The 20,782-nt window shown below is 34.4% G+C and overlaps 3 protein-coding genes across 4 annotated transcripts; 1 reads left to right on the top strand and 2 right to left on the bottom strand.

Moving 5' to 3' along the window:
• Window positions 1-4,331: 4,331 nt before the first annotated feature.
• Window positions 4,332-16,474, top strand: LOC149424538 (endoplasmic reticulum-Golgi intermediate compartment protein 3). The gene is made up of 8 exons (XM_089651674.1): window positions 4,332-4,485; window positions 4,589-4,747; window positions 6,242-6,387; window positions 6,511-6,569; window positions 7,921-8,086; window positions 11,141-11,327; window positions 14,628-14,829; window positions 16,337-16,474. The coding sequence occupies exons 1-8, from the start codon at window positions 4,341-4,343 to the stop codon at window positions 16,464-16,466; spliced, it is 1,194 nt and encodes a 397-aa protein (XP_089507800.1). The 5' UTR covers window positions 4,332-4,340; the 3' UTR covers window positions 16,467-16,474.
• Window positions 12,192-13,626, bottom strand: LOC149424539 (reactive oxygen species modulator 1). Its single transcript, XM_089651677.1, has 2 exons — window positions 13,367-13,626; window positions 12,192-12,491 (listed from the first exon to the last, which is right to left on the bottom strand). The coding sequence occupies exons 1-2, from the start codon at window positions 13,495-13,497 to the stop codon at window positions 12,383-12,385; spliced, it is 240 nt and encodes a 79-aa protein (XP_089507803.1). The 5' UTR covers window positions 13,498-13,626; the 3' UTR covers window positions 12,192-12,382.
• Window positions 16,475-16,482: 8 nt separating the features above from the next.
• mTerf3 (mitochondrial transcription termination factor 3) lies at window positions 16,483-20,235 on the bottom strand. 2 transcript variants are annotated; one of them, XM_089651676.1, is made up of 4 exons: window positions 20,085-20,220; window positions 19,503-19,987; window positions 19,028-19,242; window positions 16,483-16,785 (listed from the first exon to the last, which is right to left on the bottom strand). In XM_089651676.1, the coding sequence occupies exons 2-4, from the start codon at window positions 19,907-19,909 to the stop codon at window positions 16,508-16,510; spliced, it is 900 nt and encodes a 299-aa protein (XP_089507802.1). In that variant the 5' UTR covers window positions 19,910-19,987; window positions 20,085-20,220; the 3' UTR covers window positions 16,483-16,507. The 2 variants fall into 2 exon arrangements, with proteins under 2 accessions (XP_089507802.1, XP_089507801.1); XM_089651675.1 differs by having other exon boundaries at window positions 19,503-20,235.
• Window positions 20,236-20,782: the final 547 nt, after the last annotated feature.

Below are 20,782 nucleotides of genomic sequence, written 5' to 3'. Positions count from 1 at the left end.
CCAACCCCAACTCACACTTTTCGTCGAGGCACAACCGGTTTCCTGGCTCAAGGGCGCGGAACCTGGTCCCCGTGAAACCTATCAAATGCCCTGTTTTCTCTCCCTAGGTCTGCCTGTGAGCGGGCGACGACATCCCCCCACCACACAAAGAGGCGCACACTTTACCAATGTTGCAGGTGGCTTTGAATTATTATTTGATTGGTTGAAACTTTGTACATATGATTTGTTTAAACTAACAAAATAGAATAGATCTTACTAACAAGTTACTAATACGCAGCACTTGCATACTGCGAATAACATTGTATGCATGGACATTTTGGAGGTCTTGTTTTGAAATTTTAAATGTAGACTCGTTATATCAAAAAAAATTAGCATCCTTGCGAGAGCTCTGAAGGGGTACCATCAGTACCTAAAACAGGGCGGGGAAGTGGTGGGCCTCCTCCAGAATGACCTCCAACGCTCTAATTAAAACTGCCAAATGCCATCTACGCACACCGCTTACCGCGTACTAATAGTTTCAACGATATATTAGTACGCAACACGCCTCTAATTGTATAGCTCTATGTATGGATATATGCACTTATGGGGTTAATCCTTATTATAAGATTACATATAGTAAAATGATTATCTTTTCTATTCATATGAAGAAAAGTTTATGTGGCGTGGATTTGAGTTTTATACAAATCTACAGTTTTATTCCGAAATTGATGAAATTTTGCACATTTGACCTTCAAAACAAGAGGATACATCAGATTTTGAAAACTCTGCGTGTAGTTCGGACATCGCTAGGAACTTTTATTTATTCATATTCATATTGCGTATATGAGGGCGCAAACAAATAATTTGTCTTAATACTGTAAAGCAATACCTTGCAAAAGCGTATTTAAACAAAATTAATTAATTAACGCCATCTGTGAACACGTAGAATACAACGAGCGTTGCGTTTAACCTTAACTGAAGTATTAAAACGGGCATCATCTTGAACCGGAACGTAACAAACAAATCTCAGACAGACGAAATGCAAAATGGTAGAGTCAAAGGCAGGGGGGTTAGGGGGTTATATTGTAAAGAAAAAAGTGTTTTTCCTTAAAATATTTAAATTAGCGCCACCTATGAACGAGCAGTTTATGAATAGTTTAATGATTACCCTTAAGGCGATGCACTACGTCGTGTAATGTTTTAAATCGAGCTGCTATCAATAACACCCCTTACGTGGATGGCGATAAGGTTTAAATTCCCGCTTAACACCATCCGCCTGTTTTGATTTATGCAAGAAAAAAACATGGCCAAAAAGTGCCTTTTATTTTATTTTGTGGATGTTCGGGCACAAATATTTAAGTTTTTTCCGATCATTTTATAAATAACTTAATTTGCCACATTATACAATAAAATCATAACCGAAAATGTTTTCGTAAGTAGGAGATTTTGAACTTTAAAGCAGTTTTCATAGGCCTTATACATTATTGTATTCTGGGCTTAGAAAAAGACTTATCTATGAAATACTCGATTATTTCAAAGTTCAAAATGTATTCTACTCGCAGTATTTAATTAAAGCATCTGAAACATTTCTAGCCAAATTTTCAAACCAAAAGCACATGATTTTGCATTACTACACGCTCGTTGTATTCTACGTGTTCACAGATGGCGTTAATTAATTAATTTTGTTTAAATACGCTTTTGCAAGGTATTGCTTTACAGTATTAAGACAAATTATTTGTTTGCGCCCTCATATACGCAATATGAATATGAATAAATAGTTTTGTCCATATAAAAACTCAATTCTATCGAGAAAGGCATACAAATACAATATTGGATTGAATCATCGGTAAAATATTGTATTTGTGTGCCTTTCTCGAAAGAATTAAGTCTTTAAACGAACAAAACTATTGATTCATATTCATATTGCGTATATACGGGCGCAAACAAATGATTTGTCTTAATATTGTAAAGCAATACCTTGCAAAAGCGTATTTAAACAAAATTAATTAATTAACGCCATCTGTGAACACGTAGAATACAATGAGCGTTGCGTTTAACCTTAAGGTTAACGTACACCCGCTGGCAAACAATTATTGTCCATCTTTATTTTAAAACGTATGCAAAGATGTTTTTTGTTTCAATATTTTAATTAGAGCCATCTATGAACCTACGTATTCAACTTTGCCTTGTGGCTAAAGTCGGATTTCCAGCGACCAAATGTTTCCAAAACATCGGACAAATACTAAAGCATTGAGGTTGGGGTCACAACGTTTTTTTGGATTCCATTGCACATGGAAAACAAAAACATTGTGACATTTCCCCAATGTTTCATGTTTGCACAAACATTTGGTTAAATGTGTGTGGTAATATTGTCGCCAGAGACGCGGCCTTAGGTAAACATTACCTGTCAAAGATCACAAATCAATATTGTTCCCGATTGCCATTATCACTGTACACCAGCTGATTCTATTTTCGTTATAACTTACACGGTTTTTTTATTCATAATGATGTTTTTTTTTATTGTACCGTCTTACCAGATAATGTGTTTGTATATTTTTTTACATTAGCTCCACACAGGAGGCCCTGAGGAAAATAAAAATCCCTCAGAGCCTATGTCATTTTTGGGGATGCTGTGAGGAGGTTTTTTAGTGAAAAGAAGGAGATAAAGTTCTGGGAAGGAAAAAAGTATGAGGGGTGGGTAGGAATGTGGGGGTCAATATGTCCAGGAGTTACGGACGTATGAATCCATCCCTCCCACTGCGGTGCAAGGCGATGGATCGAGAGAGAATCCAGCTGGAGAGGTAAAAAGGTCTCCCTCAACCAGTCTCTCCGAATCCGACCCGCCACACAGTAGTTGGGCAGACACATCCACCGCCAAGACCCCGACAAACCACACCCTATGAACCCTAGCACCTCTGCTAAGTCACCAAACGTAGCTAACGACGGCAGGGGTGTCGGCTATCCAATCAATGGTTCTCCCAATGGCCTTCCAAATTGAAAATTGTTGATAATCTAACGTAAGTTTTTCCTAGTAGGTTTTCTTAAGTGGATTACATAATAGAAAATATTGGCAATGGTATTATTTACTTTGCACATAATCACCGGAATCTTCGGACGTTTTCGGAGTGACACAGGCCACCAGTTAAAATTTGCAATCAGAATGCAAAGAGCAAAACAGAATAGCAAAGAAGGCGCATTTGGTTTTGGAGGCTCTCCGTTACGCTGCCCGGATAAACCTACTTGATAAATATGCGTCATTAAACCGGCGCTCACCATTGATATCCATTCATAACGACACTCTTTTATATAATTCATGATTTTCATCATGAAACAATTATTTATAGACACGAAAAAAAATTTGTAAATAAAATCCGCAGAATGCCGGAAAATTTTATGTTCCACAAGACGTTAATTTAATTCCATTTTTAAATAATTTGATGCAGGACGTAACGCTGTCATTGGGTACCTACCTTAACTAGATACTAAATTTGGGTACCTACCTAAATTTATTTTATTCTGTGGAATATTATTCACAATTTCAGGATTTTATTCCAAGATCAATTTATTATTTATTAATGGCGAATAATTAAAATGAAGTAGGAATAGAAGAATTAATTAGGCGCATCTTATACTATTTTGAGAGAGATAATATTACAATACTAAAAGATGCTGAAGAGTATCGAAATCATTTACGAAATTCGGATAAACAATTCGCTAAAGTTTTTAAGTAGGATTTAAGTATTTATAAATAACTTTATTTGATTTCAACTTAATTACTATTGGAAACAAACAATAAGTCGGGGAGATGGAAATACATGCACAAAATAGGTTGTTAGGGTTATTTAAAAAATTTAAGCCTATTTCCAAAATAAACTCAGAACGCGATTGAGAAAAAATGGAACTTTAATGCATCTGTAATTAAGTTGAACCAAGCGTTATTTTTTAAATTTTGCATGACAATCGTGCAGCGGAATTCGACAACTTTACCCTGATCAAAAATTTTATTAAAAAAACTAAATTATAAAAAACAATGAGATATCTGTCACAGCGAGGTTCATTTTCAAGTCTCCAGTCTTTTTGGACTTAATTTATTTTTTATGTGAAACCGTTCAAGAGCCCCAACTTCTCCCCACCGTCTTGACCCAGTTAGACCATGGCATCCTCAATCCGGGTATTTTGTGAGGTTGAAGGTAGTGGGGAGAGGAAGGAGATGTAGCAGAGGAAGGTGGAGAAGTACCTGGCTATTCAGATCTGGTCACCAAAAAATATTAAGCATTCATAAAAAAAAATGAAGTACCTAATACTTCATCGCAACGTGTTTTGTAAGATGGCAACACTTCTGTTGACTACGTTGACGTTTCATGTGTCAAACGTCAGTTAAAATAATTGAATTTGTGCTCAAATATTTTGAGAAAATGAGCGACATAATAAATAAACTACGTCGGTTTGACGCCTATCCGAAAACAGCGGACGATTGCAAAATAAAAACATTCTCTGGAGCCGCAAGTAACCAAAGCGTTAATTTTACTTCAATACCTAATATTGATTACAATACAAAACGAGATAAGGAGTGCTTTACGACGTGTTTAATTTTGTTTAAATTTTTCAGTTACAATTGCAAGCGCATGCATCATAGTAATTTTGTTCCTCTCAGAGCTGAGTACCTACATGGCACCTAACGTACTAGAAGAACTATTTGTCGACACTTCTCGGGGCCCAAAGTTAAAAATTAACCTAGACATAGTTATTCCAACCATATCATGCGACTGTAAGCAATGTTTTATACCTACTATTAATTATGTATTAAGTTCCTTTACAGGTACCGTCAGTCTTGGTCAATATAACCTGAAATAATTTTACACCAAAAGCGTTGCCATCTTCAGAATTTTGGTAGTGAACCAGCATTTGAAAGATTTACGGCGCGCGGTATTATATATGGCAGTATGTTGTTGGGCTGCCATCCGTTCTGAAATATCGGGACTGTCACCATAATGGAACCCTCAGTACCTCTGTCCCGACAAAACCTATAATGTCCCAATTAAACTTGCATGGTGCAGCAACTGTGTTTACTCCAAAAAAATTCTGCGGCCGTGCTGAAGACGAGGGAGTACTTTGATACTTTTGAATTTGACAGGTCGCCCATGACAGGCGACCAGGGCGACTTTGTGCGGTTCCTCAGTTCGAGTGTCTCGTTTTTACTTGGTCGCAGAGCCGGCCCTGAGCCAAATGGTGCCTGACGCGAGTAAATTTCTGGCGCCCCTTGTCAAAACCCGTACACGCCTAGGTAGGTGATCATTGTAATCAATAATATTCGGATGATTTCTATTTTTGTGTAGCGCCGTTTTTATGAAAAATAATCTCAAGAGAGATGTGTTAAGACTGTTAGGTATTATCAGCGCCATGGCACCTTGGCAATTCGGTGCCCGGAGCGGACTGCTCCAATTGCACTTGTGTAGGGCCGGCCTGCTTGATCAGCCGAATCAACTTGCAGTAGCCACAATAACTATATTACTGGCAGTAAGAACTTCAGAAAAAAGGTTTCAGAAGAACAACTAACAGATGCTGAAGGTTTGTAGTTTGAATCTCGGTCTTAACCTAATTTTTTTTTCTAGTTTTTAGTCTAAATTGCAAGCAAATCTTTTTTCTTTTCTAGTTTGAGTCTTGGTCGCAAGCTAATCTTTTTTCTTTTCTAGTTTGAGTCTTCGTTGCAACCTAATCTTTTTACTTTTCAAGTTTGAGTCTTGGTCGCAAGCTATTTTTTTTTCACTAATAGCTTTGTATGTAACCACGAATTTATTTAATTCATTAAGACCAACAGGTTTTACGTAACTCAATCATCATCAGGGTACAAAATTAAACTAATTCAAAAATACATAGTGTAGGGTGTTTCAATAAGAGCGCAACATTTCAAGGTTCAATGGTTTTCTGTATTGTATTGAATTATATTATTATTTAATTAACATAAGTTATTGATTCATTGCAAAATCCCATTAGCTGTTATATCATTAATATTAGACCAGAAGAAATGGGAAATAGAATCCAAGAATTATAGCTGTAATGATGTTGTTGATGTTTACACCATTACAAAATGCCCTCATGCGGACGACTTCTTCCAAAACATATTTCTGCTTCCCATGTTTAGACACAAATTTAAAAATCTTTTTATAGTTTCACAAACTAACCCAGATACAAATTAAATTGATTCTATGATTTGTGAACATATTATGTATGAATCAAGTGCTTAATTTTTCGATTATTTTAGATTTGGTTTTGGATGCAATGGATACATCCGGGGAGCAGCATTTACAAATAGAGCATAACATTTATAAAAGAAGACTGGACTTGGAGGGCCAACCGATAGAGGAACCAAAGAAAGAAGACATAGTCTCTACTTCAACAACTACCAAAGTAAACCTCTATTTCAGTTTCATTGAAAATTGTTATCGATTTGGCATTTAGCTCTTGCCAGCACACTTCTATTTAATTTTCAAAAATTATATTCTAATTTATTGTGGTGTTTCAATTTTACAGAAGGCTAAAAATGAAACAACTGAAATAAAATGTGGAAGCTGCTATGGTGCTGCGAGTGGGTGAGTTGGACTATTTAACCTTCCCGCAACGGAGGGGGTATTACACATCCCCCAAACGAGGGTTTCGTTCGACATCTAATAGTTTTTTTTTACATAGGATACTCTATAATTTAGGTAATCCCAGAAAACTATCTTGACTTAATGATTGATTGCTAGGCGAAGATGGGCAATGTCCAGTTAAAACGGTAGGTAGTAACTGATATCTGTGTGTTACTGGAAAGAGCAAAAGGAATATTAAACGACACCATCGCTCCGTGATATCTTGGGACCCGTGATTTTTTCCTTCAGGTACGTAAAGGTTAATTATCCGCAATCGCATATTCATACTCAAAATAAATATGCTGAGAAACATTTCTGTACAATTCACCAAATAATGATGTCTCACTCACCATAGCTTTAAAACAGTAATTAATAGTCCGATTACTGGCATTTGGTTTTTATTTGAAAGATCTCAACAGCAAGCCCTCATTTAAATATAGGTTGTTTCGTAAAGTAGGGCAATTACAAAAACAACAGTTCATGTCGACTGAGTATCCTTAATTTAGTCGACATGTACTGTTTGTTTGTTAACGATCTGCAGTCATGCTCGGGAACGAAACCGTTGTTACTAACGTGATAACATCTTTATCAGTGTTTGTGCTAGGGGGTCTCTGGACAATGCACACTTAAAATTTTTACTTTTTCTTAGAAATATTATGTTTTGGTTTCTCATTTCTTACGTGTTACATACATATTATCTACATTGTTTATTACTTTCATATATTGCCTTAAAAATATATATATATATCCTATCTCTTCTTATGTATAATATAACCATTAGAAAATATGAAATACATTTGTTTTTTGTCTTCTATTATCATTTTATAATTTTATACAATAATATTCACAAGTAATTGTAATATTTAAGTTCTTCACTTCTAAGCACAAGCATCAGCTTTATTAGGAGTGTATGTTAAAATATATGGTATGTTTTTTTTTTAAATTCAATATCAAAAAAAAATTTAAATAAAAAATGAAAATTTTAAAAATGTTTAAATTATAGAAAAAAATTACAAAAAACATCAAATTTCAAATAAATTCAAAGTGATAATTATTATTGGTACCTGCTCGGTTATTGTACATCAGAATAAATTGATGTACTGGGTAGGTAAGTACTGTAAGTAGGAACTATTTTTTATAAAATATTTAATGAATGGAACCGCAAAGTACCCGAGATGGGTATCAAAATACGCATCTCAAAACAACATAAATTGGTGTGGCTAAGTCAGGGGTTCATGTTATACATATCGTTATTTCTATTGGGGTTCGAAACATGAATTCACATAGATTCATGTTTGGGATTTTATTTTAGGTGCTGTAACACTTGCGAAGAGGTAAAGGAGGCCTACAGAGCCAAGCGATGGAGCCTGCCCAACCTAGATACCTTTGAGCAGTGCAAGGGGGATGTCGGGACAGAGAAGATGGCAAATGCATTCCTCGAAGGGTGCCAAATTTACGGTTCTATGGAAGTCAACAGGGTAAGATAGCGACTTTGATTATTTGCTTTCGTGCATATTATGTAACTACATACCAGTAGTGGCAGAATCGTCAAAGTGCCTGGTTCACATGCGAGAATCTTGTGTTCAATCCTACACATTCGTTACTGAAACTTAATGTTATTTCAGTCAATTCTATCACCAGGAATATGTTAGCGCTAACATCAAAGGCTTACATATAACGTCTTGTTATCTTTCCAATCGTCCTTTTTGCTAGTAGTTTTTTTTAATTTTTTTTTTATATGTTTATTTTTACATCCATGGAGCTTTTACATTTGTTATTGTGTTTCAATTTTATTGCAAAGTTTGTACACGATGTAGGTATAATATATAATATAAGGATAAATTCAAATTTTTTCATAGTATCCGCACTAGGGTTTCCTGTTTTGAGACAGCCTGTAGTTTTTAAACTTTTGTATTTAGTATCATGTTGTCTTTACATTGTCTTCATAATTTTTTTTAAGTTAAATATCACTTTGTTCTCTCAGACATTTTTTTACTTTTGTTTTAAATATATTCATTTCCTTTATTTTTAGAATTTAATATTTCTCTTTCCAAACGATGTATTCAAACTGGGAGTAGCCAGTATATTTTGGGTTTTTGCTCTGGTTGAGTATTTATGCAGTATAGTTGTAATTCAGTTTTTATGGCAGTGGAGCATTCAGATATGTGGTTTCTTTTTTTAATAAAAAAATTTTTAAAAAGTTTTTGTCTTGGAAGTTTTTAAATATTTATTCTGTGAGAGTTCTAACCGGAACTGTTAGAATTGTCTTTAATAGTGGCGGCTCGTGACTTGGTGTTCTAGAGTTCTAATATTGCAAAAAATGGCATTATTGATGTTGTTGTAGCTGAAAATTATTTATTATTTTTTTTTGATTATTACATTTTTTATATGAAGATTTTCAGGAAATTTCGATTTGGCTGTGCGCCGCACGGATTTCCTGAAAATCTTCATAAAAAGAAACGAATTTTCGAAAGAAAAAAAAAAAATCGTTTTCACCTACAACATCAATAATGGCTTTTTTTGTAATATTACCATTCTAAAACACCCAAAAGTCACGAGCCGCCACTGGTCTTTAGTACTCCTTTTGGGCTATGTTGAGCCGCTCTGTGTGAGAGCGCAGGGCAGACCCCCAACTAGTTATCGCATACTCTATTAGTGATTGACACAAAGTGTAGTACACTTTTTTAATGTCATTTATGCTGAAGATATTACGAATGTTTCTAAAGAAGTATATGCACTTGGTAAGTTTTTTTTTTATTACGTCAATATGTGAGTTCTATCGGAGATTATCATCAATTTTAATTCAAAGATATTTGATGCTTTTGGAGTGCACTATAGTGGGACAGAGGCATGATAAACCTTGATTATTGAAATATTTGGTACATTGAAATGTTTACATTTTTGTACATACAGGTTATAAACAATGGATACAAAAAATAATTTCTTACATTACATTGGTTTAAAAGAAAATTATAATAACGATAATTATAAACTGAAATTATCAGAAATAATATCTTGACATAAAAACATTGTTACGTTTTCGTGCCATGCTTATTTTGCAAGCATGTATGTAAATTGCTTGTTTTTAGATAAATAAATGGTATTAAATAAAAATGCAATAACTTGGACAAATATCGACAAAGTTTAATGATTCTTTTTGCAATTAAACAATTAAAGAATGATATTTTATGCTTCTAATAAAATAAGTACACATTTACAACAACATAAATAAATTAAATTATATCGCCTTACAATCGTATTTTCCCATTCAAAGTCCATTTAGTCTAAAGTCCATATGAGGTTGAATGGTCTATCTCGTTGGAATCCCTTTTCCAATAAGAAAAGATGGTGGCTTGTCTTGTAATCCCCATTTCCAATAAGAAAAGATGGTGGCTTGTCTTGTAATCCCCATTTCCAATAAGAAAAGATGGTGGCTTGTCTTGTAATCCCCATTTCCAGTCGACAATGAATGCTTTTTTGCTAGTGAATTTGGTTTTAAATTTCCTGTATTCAAAAATTGTGCAGCATAATAACAATTGGTTTCTTTGAGAGCATTTAAAAAAAATAAAGAGGTGAAAAATAAATTGAAATGGGGTGTTGGTTTTGCATCAGAAGAAGAAGCGCTTCCAGGTCCAGAAAGTAAAAAAATCGTCAGATGTTTTTGTAAAAAATTTTGTCGAACAAAGGTCTCGTTGTCCGTAGTGTTACTGTCATTTTATAGATCGTCCCCAATAGAACTAACATCCAACATGGTAAAAAATATTGATTCACTTTAGGGTGTACTTATTTTAACAGGATAAACAATAAATACAGTTATCAAGACACGCGTCAACCCCAATACACCGCACTCAAATCTAACAAATGCTCTCCTGGGGACCAAAAAACTCACACTAAAGAACACAATGCCTGAGCGCCCCGTCGCTATTTTTATGAGTAACTCTTGCAGCGCAATAGCGCTGAATAGCACTCTTAACGGTTAAGTATGCTTTAAACTTCAAATTAGTTACATTAAAAATGTTGGTATCATTGGTGTATTCACTTGCTAAACTGTCCTTATGCCTAGTGTGTCGAGTAGGTATTCATTAAAGAGAGCAGACATTCTTTACCAGAGTAGAATGAATGTAAAACATTAATTCAAAATATTCATACAAAATCACACTAATTCGTCTAGGGCCTTTTAGGTTCATGTCTGCGGCAGAGTGGTAAGCTCTTCAGCTGAAGGTCGGTTGAATTGGTGTTAGCTTGCTTTCAAACCTTTCTCTTAACCATCTCCTTCCCCTCCCCCACTTGAACCTCACATTTCCCAAATGGGGATGCCACAATTCACAGTTCACAGATGTTCGGAATGTTTGTGTCCGCGGCTCTCCAAGTGGCACAGAACCGTAGAGAGAAGAGTAGCCTGTTGAACCAGGGCAGAATTGGAGTGGGGATCATGATCCTCAGAAATAAGGGGACAATTTACCAAAGAAGATGAGTTATCTCTAGCCCTAGCTCCGGTTGGCTCTTGTCAATTTTTTTTTTGGCTTTCGTAGGTTGGAGGCAGCTTCCACGTAGCGCCCGGACAGAGCTTCTCCATCAACCACGTGCACGTTCACGACGTCCAGCCGTACTCCTCTTCCTCCTTTAATACAACCCACGTCATCAGGCATCTCTCATTCGGTGCCAAGATTCTAGATGCTAACAGCCCGCTGGATACCACAATGGGACTCGCCACTGAAGGTGGGTTAAATCAATTCATTTATCACCATTTGCGTCGGAAATTTGAAAACCTAAAAGGCTTACAGCTTGATTAATGCAATGGGGCACAACGCTATTGCACAAATTTTGGATACAAGATTTCATAAATAGTCCATTTGTTCATTATATCCTCCTTTTGCCACCCGCAAAGTTAAAAGTGCCAAGCTGTATGAAATGCAATATCTAGGAAGAGAAGGTTCTGTTATTGTTTCATTTGTGAGAAACAACTGGCCAATAAAGATGTAATAACAGAAATTGAATAATAATAACAATAATGTAGCATTTATATAGGGCAGTTTAGTGTCATTTCACTTCAAGAGTGCAGAACTTGAATAGGACTTTCACAAAACTTGAAAATTAACATTGAAATTCTGTGAAACAACCCGTCCTAATTCATAAAGTAATATATTTTAGTCTGAGGGGTTATATTTATTTACCAAGAAAAAGCTTCCAATATGGCACACTTTTGCACTACGGTTAAAATTTTATGTTTTCGTTTTGGCGTAGGAACCATATTTATAACCTAAAACACCATGTGACGCATGTGCAAGAGCTCTTACATAACTACAGAAAAACATAGCGTTAGCAGCCTCAGTATTAAGGGAGAGGGGTCATTTGGCAGCTTGGATGACAGCGACATTCTGATTAGCCTGGGTACAGATTATCTATGCTCTACTGTAAATAACATATTTCAAAGTTACGAAACTCTAAAAAAAGAGAGAATTGATAGTTTTTGCTGTTTGAGTTAAGAACTGATAAGATCTTTAAGAACTTTAGATAGTAATATCATCTAAATACAAGGTAAAAAACAAATAGAGAAATCTCGCCATTGTATGCAAATAATAATTCATCAAAAATCTTTTATTTATCATTAGAACATTGCTTATCTATAATATCTACTAAATGAAACAACAAATTTTATAAAAATGTGAAATACTCAAATAATATTGAAACAAATGATAAACACTGCGTAAAAAGCTTAAAAATATTTTAAATATAGGTTATGTACACATGAACGAATTTGGTGAATATTTAAGTCAGCATCTAACTCCGGTTCCGATAGCCATAAAGGTTCCAAAGGTACCTCCCCCCTGAATCATGGTCTTCCCTACGGAGTGTACCAACTCTCTTCCACGCGCTCCGTAACTAAAATCCAAAAGAAAAAATCCATTAATTTTATGTTCCACAGCATATTTCCAGACAAAACAAAAAAATATTTTCTTAGTAGAATTATCTAGAACAATTTTTTTCAAGTACCTGGGGGTAAAAATGGCAAAAACATTAATTGTTCAGGAAGAGCAATTGTTTGTTGATTTCTTGACATAAGATTACATTATTTTTATCAATACCATTAACAGTATTTTTTTAAAAACATTATTTGGTAATGTGGGTCTCACTGGGTGCTGCCCACATAAAAAAAATTAAGATACAATATATGAATGTAAATAAAATGGACTTATTGAAATTAAATTAAACGTTTAAAAACGGGTACACGAATTACGGGAAAGGAGCCAAGCAACTGCAAGCGACGTATAGCGCCATTTGCGGTTGCTTCGTTCCTTTCCTATAAGTTGAGGTTCAGCTCGGCAGTTCGGCTCGTGTATGTATACATAGCATTAGATATGTCAGCATCTATATATAGCATCCCAAGGGGAGACATTTTAGAGTACTTTCTGATAACTAACTCAAATTATCAAAATTTGTCATAGGCACTTCTAACATTAAACCCCGGAAATATACAGATTACCTTTATGTAGCTTCACTTAAATGTGTAAATTGTTAACCTTTTTATAGTAAAGGCACATTTTTGATAGTAAAGTTTGAAAGCGCTGCTGAAAACACTTTGATTTATTGTGCAACTATGACCAATAGTAATAATAGAGATTTGTGCAATAATTATGATTGTTTTCATACATGCTCGTAAATAATAGCATTAGCAATAATAACTAAAGTTGCACGGTAATTGAGGCGTAAATTAATTGCTTTGGTGGGGATTATTAAATCCGGTAAAGAAAACTCACCGTAGAGCTGTGAAACCTCCGAAAAGTGCACCGCTCGCCATTCCGACAGCGAAGCCGATAACAAAGCCCATTTTCATTTTGTCAAAGCAACTGGGGCCTTGGCTCTGGTACATGCCTCCGGGGACCGGCATTTTAAATGTGAATTAAATATTTTATTTGAAATCAAACTGCTTTAATAAAGTTTTATTTGAGATTCTATCTCGCCGACCCAAGTTACGTCAAAAAGTACTTTTTGTAATGTCAAACGTGCACCATAGAACATGCGCATTATTGGTTACAAAAATAACCTTGAATTATTCGCTCTCGATACGCTAGTATGACGTCTACGTGAATGGTTTGTAGGGCTATTATCGCTTAGCATTATGATAAATGAGAGATGAAAAATAGTAACAAATTCGATAAAAAGACGATTTTAATTTTTTTGTACAAAATCTTTTTTTAAATCCATTTATTTTATGTATATAAGCAATGTAAGCATATCAGTGTTTTGTAACAATACTATAAATTTATATATCAATAATCACAAAAAAAAATTAACCCTCGAAGCCAGCGTTTCATACTATTTTTAATGTCTTATAAAAATAATTCATTTAATTAAATTAGTCAATTCATTAATTTTTTCCCACATATATTTGTGTGATCGCCTGGGAAGCGGCAAAACATTTTCCATCAATCGTTATGGGCTTTTTTTTTAATGCTACCCACCTTCCCTGGACGCAATAATACCCAATAATGTTAAGAATATTACTTATTTTAATGCCGTCATAATTTATTTTTTTAATAACACTTCAAGGGGGCTTAACAAAGCTAAAAAAAATAACTCAACCCTAGCTTAACCTTTTAAATGCCAGTAGGTAGAAGTGTAGCTGTGCACAGCAGGCCAAGAATGCGAGTTAACTCGCTCTTGGCACAGAAGCGGTTAAATACTAACAACTGGTTTTTCAGTACACTCAGAAATTTTATTAGTGGGATTGGCTGTCCTGGATTGGAATTCCTAGCGTAAAGCAACTACTTGAATATCTCTTAAGCCGAGCTTAAAAATCAACAGAAATACCTTTTTAGTTGATTTTTAAGGCCGGCATGAATCCAGACGACTTATAACATTCCTGAGTATAAAGAAAATCAGCGTTTAACCTCTCAACTTGATTTAATTTATCGATAATCATTATTTACATATTTTATTATGTGTTATGCAACAGTATTCACAGTTGTTATTCTTGTAAAAAATGTAAGGAATAATTTATTCTAATTTTATCTGTAGGTGCCACGATGTTCCAATATTATATTAAAATAGTTCCTACCATGTTTGTAAAACTTGATGGCACGGTTTTACACACAAACCAATATTCTGTGACGAGACACCACAAATCTGTGTCTGCGTTCAGCGGGGAATCTGGGATGCCCGGAGTCTTCTTCAGCTACGAGTTGTCGCCCCTGATGGTTAAATACACCGAACGTGAAAGGTGAGTTCAATAACATGATGTATGTATATTATCGATCAATATAATGTATTACGTTGTATTAGTATTTAATTTAATATTTTGGTGTCACTTAACCCAAATATTATATATCCTTTCTCTGTACAGTAATAGTGTTATGTAATAATATATATATTTTTAGTGTAACTAACTAAGAACAATTTATAATATTAAAACTGCAAGATCGCCTTCAACTCTTTGTGTCGGAAGTGCCTATCGGCCACAAAAAAATTGTAACCGTTGAACTCCGCTGCAGCCGGTAGGCACAATCTAAACATACTTTCTTTTCATGGGATTTTGCTCATAAAAAATTATCATTGCTTACTAAAATAAATCTTATTAGATTGGCAACAAAATAAACAATCAGCCAAGAGATCTTGCTTTTCATTTAATTAGCAACTCATAAATAAACCACAGCAACCATTTTAAAATAATAACAAAGTTACTACTGTCATTCTTCAACGCACCCACCGAATGCTCACTTCGTGTGGTTTGTTGTGTGTTTTCTTTTTTTTAACATGAAAAATACTTAGGAGAATATAATAGAACTTCATTTCTTTAAAATATATATTTTTTAACATGAGAGAACAACATTTCTCTAAAAGTAGCTATTCTGCAAATATGCAAAAAAAACTAGTAGGTTATAAAGAAAATAGAATAAATTGGCGCACAAGGAGCCCTGTGTGAATTTTATATTAGCACACAACACAGGTGTTAGGTCACATCAGCTCAGCGTTCCAAAAAGTCTACTCAAATAAAATTGTGCTCAGTTTACTTCAGTCCTCATTCATGCTTTATTTTAATTTTTGATAGTAACAGAGGAAATAATCAATAATCATACCTTTTTACAACACCCGGTTCGGGGGTTGAGCTTATACCCCACGTGTCCTTAGGGTAGAGATGGAACTGGCCACAATAGCAAATAATCTTGATTACTCTCCGTTGCTGGACCGAAGTTTTTTTTTTTTTGCAATTATCTATTGTTTAATTTTTATTTATTTACTAGCTGTTTCCCGCAACGGGATGCTGTGGCTCAATCTGTCTGTGCAGATAGAGAAAGAATAGCTCGTGTTGCTTTCATGTCCCATCAGATGGTGCAGTTTTTCAAAAAAAGCATGTTTTACCTGTCACAGGTGACATCTATATAATATAAAAACACACGCACATTCGAAGGCAACATTGTGTCGAAATATCAAGGCAATCAGTGAAGAACTTTTGGAGATTTAAGATTTTGAACAAACGAACATTTACTTTTTTATTTACATAGATATTAGATACACATTTTGCTGTTTTACAAATTTTAGGATTTGTACTTCTCTTCCATTAAAAGCATTTGCCTGTCTACCAAGTCTTCAAACGCACAATACGGTTATTTATGTGCATTCTGATTTTTGGTGCTACATACGAGATGAGAAAAGGGAAGGAGGAACTGTTTTCCTTGTTTAAACCGATCAAAGTTCAATACATAACTCTCTTTTACTTTTTTTTTCAGATCATTGGGCCACTTTGCCACAAGCGTGTGCGCTATCATTGGTGGGGTATTTACCGCAGCAGGAATCCTGGACACCCTACTCTACCATTCCGTGAAAGCCATCGAGAAGAATTACAACAAGGGGCAATAATAATTCAAATCAACAATTCAATGACAATGTTTATTTCAGTTTTACAAAGATTTCAAATACAAGTTGAAATCAGAGACAGGACACTTGGCTGCGTTTGTACAAAAGTCAGCATCCGTTCCTCTGACTAGTGTATATAGAGAGACGTAATTGGGGAGAGTGTTGTCATATTGCGCCCGTCCTAGTTTTTCCAAAAATGTGTGCCGCTGTTTTATTCTGAATTCCCGGCACATTAACACTTCGGGAATTGCACAAATCAATTCGTGTGGTATTTTCATTGTATTGTGGACATAGTTGAATCTCCCGAGCAAGGATAGTTGGTCTGAAAAATAAACATAATTTTGAATACAACAAATAATACGGCTTGAGATTTTTTTCCCTTGATTTTCCGCTACGGTCTTTACAAATTTTTATTGATTAATTACATTTTAAGATAGTGCTCCATTCAATAAGCGAGTCAAAATATCACAACGAAAACAATACATATTCCATACATAAATGTTTTTTATTTAACTCCTTTCTCTAGATTTCACCAGAGATGCTCATCTATATATCAAATTATATTAATTTGTGTTACCATAATAGAAATAATATACTTTAGTAAAGGTTATGTTTGACAGCAGAAAATTTTCATATTTCGATAATCGTCTGATTTGCATTAACAGTTGTAATATAATACCCACGCGCGAATATTATTCTATGCATAGCACAAAGGATAACAAATTATTATAAGCAATAATTAGTCACTTGAAATATTCATACAAATTGAAAATATCTCCTGAGTAAAAATAAATGCCGCCGACGGGAAGATTTCTCTGATATTTACTAGTCTGACTGATATTTACTAGTCTGACTGATATTTCTCTGATATTTACCCTATGACTAGTGTATACAGAGAGACGTAATTGGGAAGAGTGTTGTCATATTGCATCAATTCCCATCGGCGGCATTTATTTTTACTTGGGAGATATTTTTCAATTTGTATGAATATTTCAAGTGAGTAATTATTGCTTATAATAATTTGTTATCCTTTGTGCTGTGCATAAATAAATAATAATAAAAACCTTGTCTTATAAACATTAGTTTATCATTAAAAAAATTATTATTCTATGCAGTCGACGATTCAACTGGCTATGTACTTATTGTTTTTAACAGTATTAGCACCTAAAAAAGGGTTAACAGTTTGTACATACTTTGTGAACATTATTTGGAAAGGTCTTCTGGTTATGTACCTTCCTACTAGACGTTTTTTTAAGTTTCAAGCAAATCGATCGGTGGCAAAGAAAATATTATAGCGGCTACCATGAATTTATTAACACTAATATGTATTATCAACGCCGGCTAATGGATGTGTACCGTTTTTATGTGATCATTTTTAGCTCTGCAAATGCCTAATAAATAAAAAAAGGTGTTACAGTTTACACTTTGTGAATGATATTATGCATTATTTGGAAAGGTCTTTTGGTTATGTACCTTCCTACTAGACGACTTTTTGGATTTTCTATCCAATATGGCCAATACGTAGCGTCTAGCAAAACTATAGCTGTTAGCCATTTTGGCGTCATTATTTTGTTATAATACTAATATTTTTAACAGGCCCAGCATTCTACAACAGTTTCAACTTCCTACGTTATAACAGATTATTATTAGGTATCCGAGGTAAACACCATCAGAAGGGATTCCCAAACTCGATTGGAATGGTTATTTATTATTTTTATTGGCTAATAATGTGTCAATCTCTTAAACATTTGGTTTGGTTTTACTGGCTTGTGGCATGTATATTCAATCTTTTTTTTAGTTTACTAATAATCATTATTGTTTATTAATGTAAAATGGCATTTGTTAATAATTTTAAGTATGTTACAAGTCGTAATAGTAAAGGAGTATATTTTTTCATTAAAAAATATGGTGAAAAATATTATGTTCAAGTACCTACATAAATATTTTTATTTTATTTTTCAACACTGCACATGATATTATTAAGAATTTTTATTTTTTTATTTATTCACATTTAAACCCGCTAAACTACTTATGCAGTTTGTCAGCAGGGACATAGGACAACATTTATACACTGATAAGATACAATTTGAACGGTACATAATTACATAAATTGGTTAATGACAGCGTAAAAAATCAGAAGCGTTGAAATACTTGAACCTATTTTTTTTACCATCATAATACCAAATAATGTATGTAGATATATCTATAAAATAATTTTAAAAAAAGGGTAGAGAAAGAGGCTTCACTGAATACGGAGCAAAGAAAACATTATCGGGCAGTGATAAAACACTAGAAATAACGTTGGCGTTACTTCTAATGTCGGCATTACTTCAACAGTTGAAATCTCCAACTATATCAGCGTTGGCGTTAGATGGAATTATCTTCAACGTCCAGTACTAGTCCACACCACACGACCGCCTGGAGCCAGTGAGACTATGGCATTCCCAAGTGGGGTGTTGTGAGGCTGAAGGTAGTGCGGAGGGAAGGAGATATTCAGATCTGGTCACCAAACACAGCTAAAATCATTATATATATATATTACATATTGGAATTTCATCACTTACACATCATCCAAAGGCGAGGTTTATTTAACAACAAGTGCCTCATCTGTATCTCATCAAAACCCATTTCTTCTCTGAGTGCAAATGTATTTGCTTCAATGTGCTTCACATTGTAAGTAATCAATCGGGCTTGTTTTGTTGCCAGGGCACGAACATCAGCGCCTTTAAGTTTAAATTCTTTCTGGAAATGTCCCAGTCGATAATCAATGCTCTTTGTTCTGGAATTAAAAAAATAACACATACATTTCATAAATTGTAACAGACCAGAAGATGTTGCATAAGTATAATTTGATTATTTTAAGTTGTAAAAAGTATTATGACGTCTATTAGCCTATTCCGGTTTTAAGGATTACGGCGCTCCACAAGCGGTGCATTGCTGCTTCAAGGATGGCGGTGCTTTGACGCTGCTAACACATTGGAAAATTTGTAGGAAACACCTTTAAAGAAATATAATAGAAGGTTTGTATAGCAATCTTACTTGAAATTCAACCAGTACGGATTTGTAGAAATGATTCTCTGTATCATGGGCGTAGTAAAATTCTTGGACTCTAAATAATTTATTCTCGTATCAAGATCATCAAGTGGTTCTTTAAAAATCATTGGATTTTTGGTTAAAAAGTAACCCAGATTTGATGTTTCCACATAATCGCTCAAGAAAGTCAAGTGTGCTTTTATGTCTCTTTCGAAGTCTAATTTACAAATAGTTTCTAGAACACCGTATTTCTTTTCCAACTTGTGTAAATCAACCCCAAGCTTTACCAAATTGCTGAGGGTCTCCGACTTGTTAACGTAAGGTGCGAAGTTAAAGGTTTCTGGCAAATATTTTGCAAAATCTGAAAAATCTTCTTGGGTTTCTGATAAAACGGATTTCTTTTCTTCGTACATATCTGGTAAATCATTTTCCCAATCGATTTCATCGGATAAGTCCAATTTTCGTATATCTGTTTTGTTATTTTGAATTATCTGCAACCCATTACAAAAACATCTGTTATTAGTAACGGAGTTTATTGCAGATTCCACTCTTTGAGATTTTAGTTGTTTAAAAACTGACAGCGACAACCTGAATGTTGGATTCATTTTTCCTGAGATCATCATTGACTATTGAAAATTATGTTTAACTGATTCAAGGTTTTCTGTATTCTGACTTGAAGTCGCAACCTTGTCACAACTCATTTATTTTAGGTTATCCATAAACCATAAATGAACCACTCATAAACATAAATAAACACTCCATAGATATATCCATAAATATACCACTCTCTAGATCGATATCTTCGGGCTTTTTGTATACAACAGAATTATACAGTACTTAACCACAGATATACAAGCAGTACCTACCGTGCGGAAAAGAGCAGTAGACAAGATAGAAAAAACTCAAGGTCATCTAAAAGTAAGATGCAACCATAGACAATATAATTGCTCTCGGCCTACTCCATTCATTCACTAGCCCAAAAAAAATATTTTAAAAATAAAAATGTCCTTGAAGCAGAAAAATGTCGAAATGTTTTCCAAGGGCAAGGTTCATCTGACTAAGAAAATAAACTTTTACAGTGCATTTCCTTGAGATGAAACTTGTAAATCTGAGAAGAAGAAACCCAAAATGACAAGAAATTTGCAAAAACACTGAAGAAAATTTCCAAAACATGATTGTCCCGACAGTATGACGAAGAATTCCGACATTTTTCAGCCTCATGAACTCATGGTTACATATGTTTAAAAATCTTTACTTTCACCAAAACAATAAGATAATACAGGATA

Source organism: Hesperophylax consimilis, chromosome 4 (genome assembly GCF_061612785.1).
Source record: "Hesperophylax consimilis isolate HC1 chromosome 4, BYU_Hcon_1.0, whole genome shotgun sequence".
Classification (NCBI taxonomy): Eukaryota; Metazoa; Arthropoda; class Insecta; order Trichoptera; family Limnephilidae; genus Hesperophylax; species Hesperophylax consimilis.
Note: the sequence above shows the minus strand (reverse complement) of the source record. Positions and strands in the feature narration are given on the sequence as shown.